The 1,572-nt window shown below is 50.6% G+C and overlaps 1 protein-coding gene across 1 annotated transcript in view; it reads left to right on the top strand.

Moving 5' to 3' along the window:
• CEP89 (centrosomal protein 89kDa) overlaps positions 1 to 1,572 on the top strand; it is a 43,533-nt gene that overhangs the window by 8,362 nt on the left and 33,599 nt on the right. Inside the window, exon 4 of the mRNA XM_012733225.1 lies at positions 841 to 1,024. Within this exon, the coding sequence (XP_012588679.1) occupies positions 841 to 1,024 (184 nt within the window). The remainder of the gene's footprint in view (positions 1 to 840; positions 1,025 to 1,572) is intronic.

A 1,572-nucleotide genomic window follows, 5' to 3' on the forward strand; every position in this document is an offset into this window, starting at 1 on the left:
GGGGATTGAACTCATGCTGCAGTGGCTGAGGAAGCTTCATAGTGCTGTACTTTAACCGACTGCACCACCAGGGAGGGCCCAGAAATTATTCTTAATGTCATAGGCTGGGGAAAGGACTTGTCAGGTGGATGTGTGTTGTGTACGTGCGGACACACAGTGTTGATGGCATTTGACTCTGCGGCTTACCATCTGAGTATTTGTTTAGGACTAATCCTAAATACAGAGATTTTCTATATGTGGAAGTTCATTGAGTTGTCTCTGTTTTAAAATACATCACGACTTTTCTGACAACCCAGTTTAACTAAGGGGTGGGGGTACCAAGAAAGGGGGGACAACTGACCAAACTGTTGAATCTACTTGAGTCTTACCTTTTAAAATGTTGACCGTAAAAAACTTGTGAATAACAAGGCAAGCGGCGTGTGTATGTGGCGATGATAACTCTACAAACCTGGGTGAAAATCCTGGAGAGATGTTGAGCGTGGACAGAGAAGAGACAGCGATGGCCTCACGGTTCAGCATCCACACATTCTGTCATGTAGCTGTGATGCTACCAGGGAGACGCAGTGAGAGGCTTCACCAGAGGCAGAGTGGGGAGCAGACCAGGCCGGCTGACGAAGTCCACTGCTGAGGGGAGCAGGGGCGGGTCAGGAGTGGTCTGCCGCGCCCTGTGGGTCAGCCCTGGGGCAGGGATCCAACCCGCACTAAAGCGGCTGCAGCCAGCTCACAGTGCTACGTCCTAACCCGTTGCGCCACCAGGGCGGGCCTGAATGCGTGGGCCTGACCGGCGCGGTGTGGTAAGTGGCCTGGTGGCTTATTTTATTCTTCCGTGTTCTAACACAGACCGCATTGGCAGAGCGAGACAGGAAGATCTTCTTTGCTGTCCTTTGAGACACTGGGCGACAGGGAGGAAGAGGACTCCAACACCCACCTGTCCTTCAGCTACAAGGAGTTGGGGACTGTCACTGCCCGCAGAGAAGAGGGGGCGCCCCCTGGAGCCGTGTACACCTTGCCACACAGGAATCAGGTTGTGGTCACAGTCCAGGATGTCTTTTACACACTAACACTAACTTAGGGGAAATTGCATAGCGTACGTTAGTGAGGATTGCCTTTTGCTCGTCTGCCTTGGGTGACTTTCTGGGGCTCATTTTTTCAGTGTGTCCAGCCTGTGACTGGTTAGGCTAAAATTGCAAACTCTTCCCTTTGTCTTTCAAAGATGAGTGCTTTAAAGACAAACATAAACAGCTTCACCTTCTTGATACAGATAGCCACCTGGTGCTAGTCACCCCACTTTTTTCCTGTGACCCCAACTTTCCTCTCACTCTCCTGTGTCGGCGTGCACGTAACAGCCTTTCTTCAAATGTCGCTTGTCGGTCGTAGCAGCTGACAGTCCAAGGGCTCACCCCAGGCTCTAATTCTCGCTCTGGTACACATGTATCGCCCACTGACTTTGTGAGGATTTTTGTTGTTGAGTTCTTTTTTAAAAGATTTATTTATTGGGCCCTCCCTGGTGGTGCAGCGGGTTAAAGCACAACACTAAAAAGCTAAAGCCACATCAGCATGAGTTTGATCCCC

This window comes from Condylura cristata, unplaced genomic scaffold, assembly GCF_000260355.1.
Source record: "Condylura cristata isolate star-nosed mole 26May11 unplaced genomic scaffold, ConCri1.0 scaffold00039, whole genome shotgun sequence".
Classification (NCBI taxonomy): domain Eukaryota; kingdom Metazoa; phylum Chordata; class Mammalia; order Eulipotyphla; family Talpidae; genus Condylura; species Condylura cristata.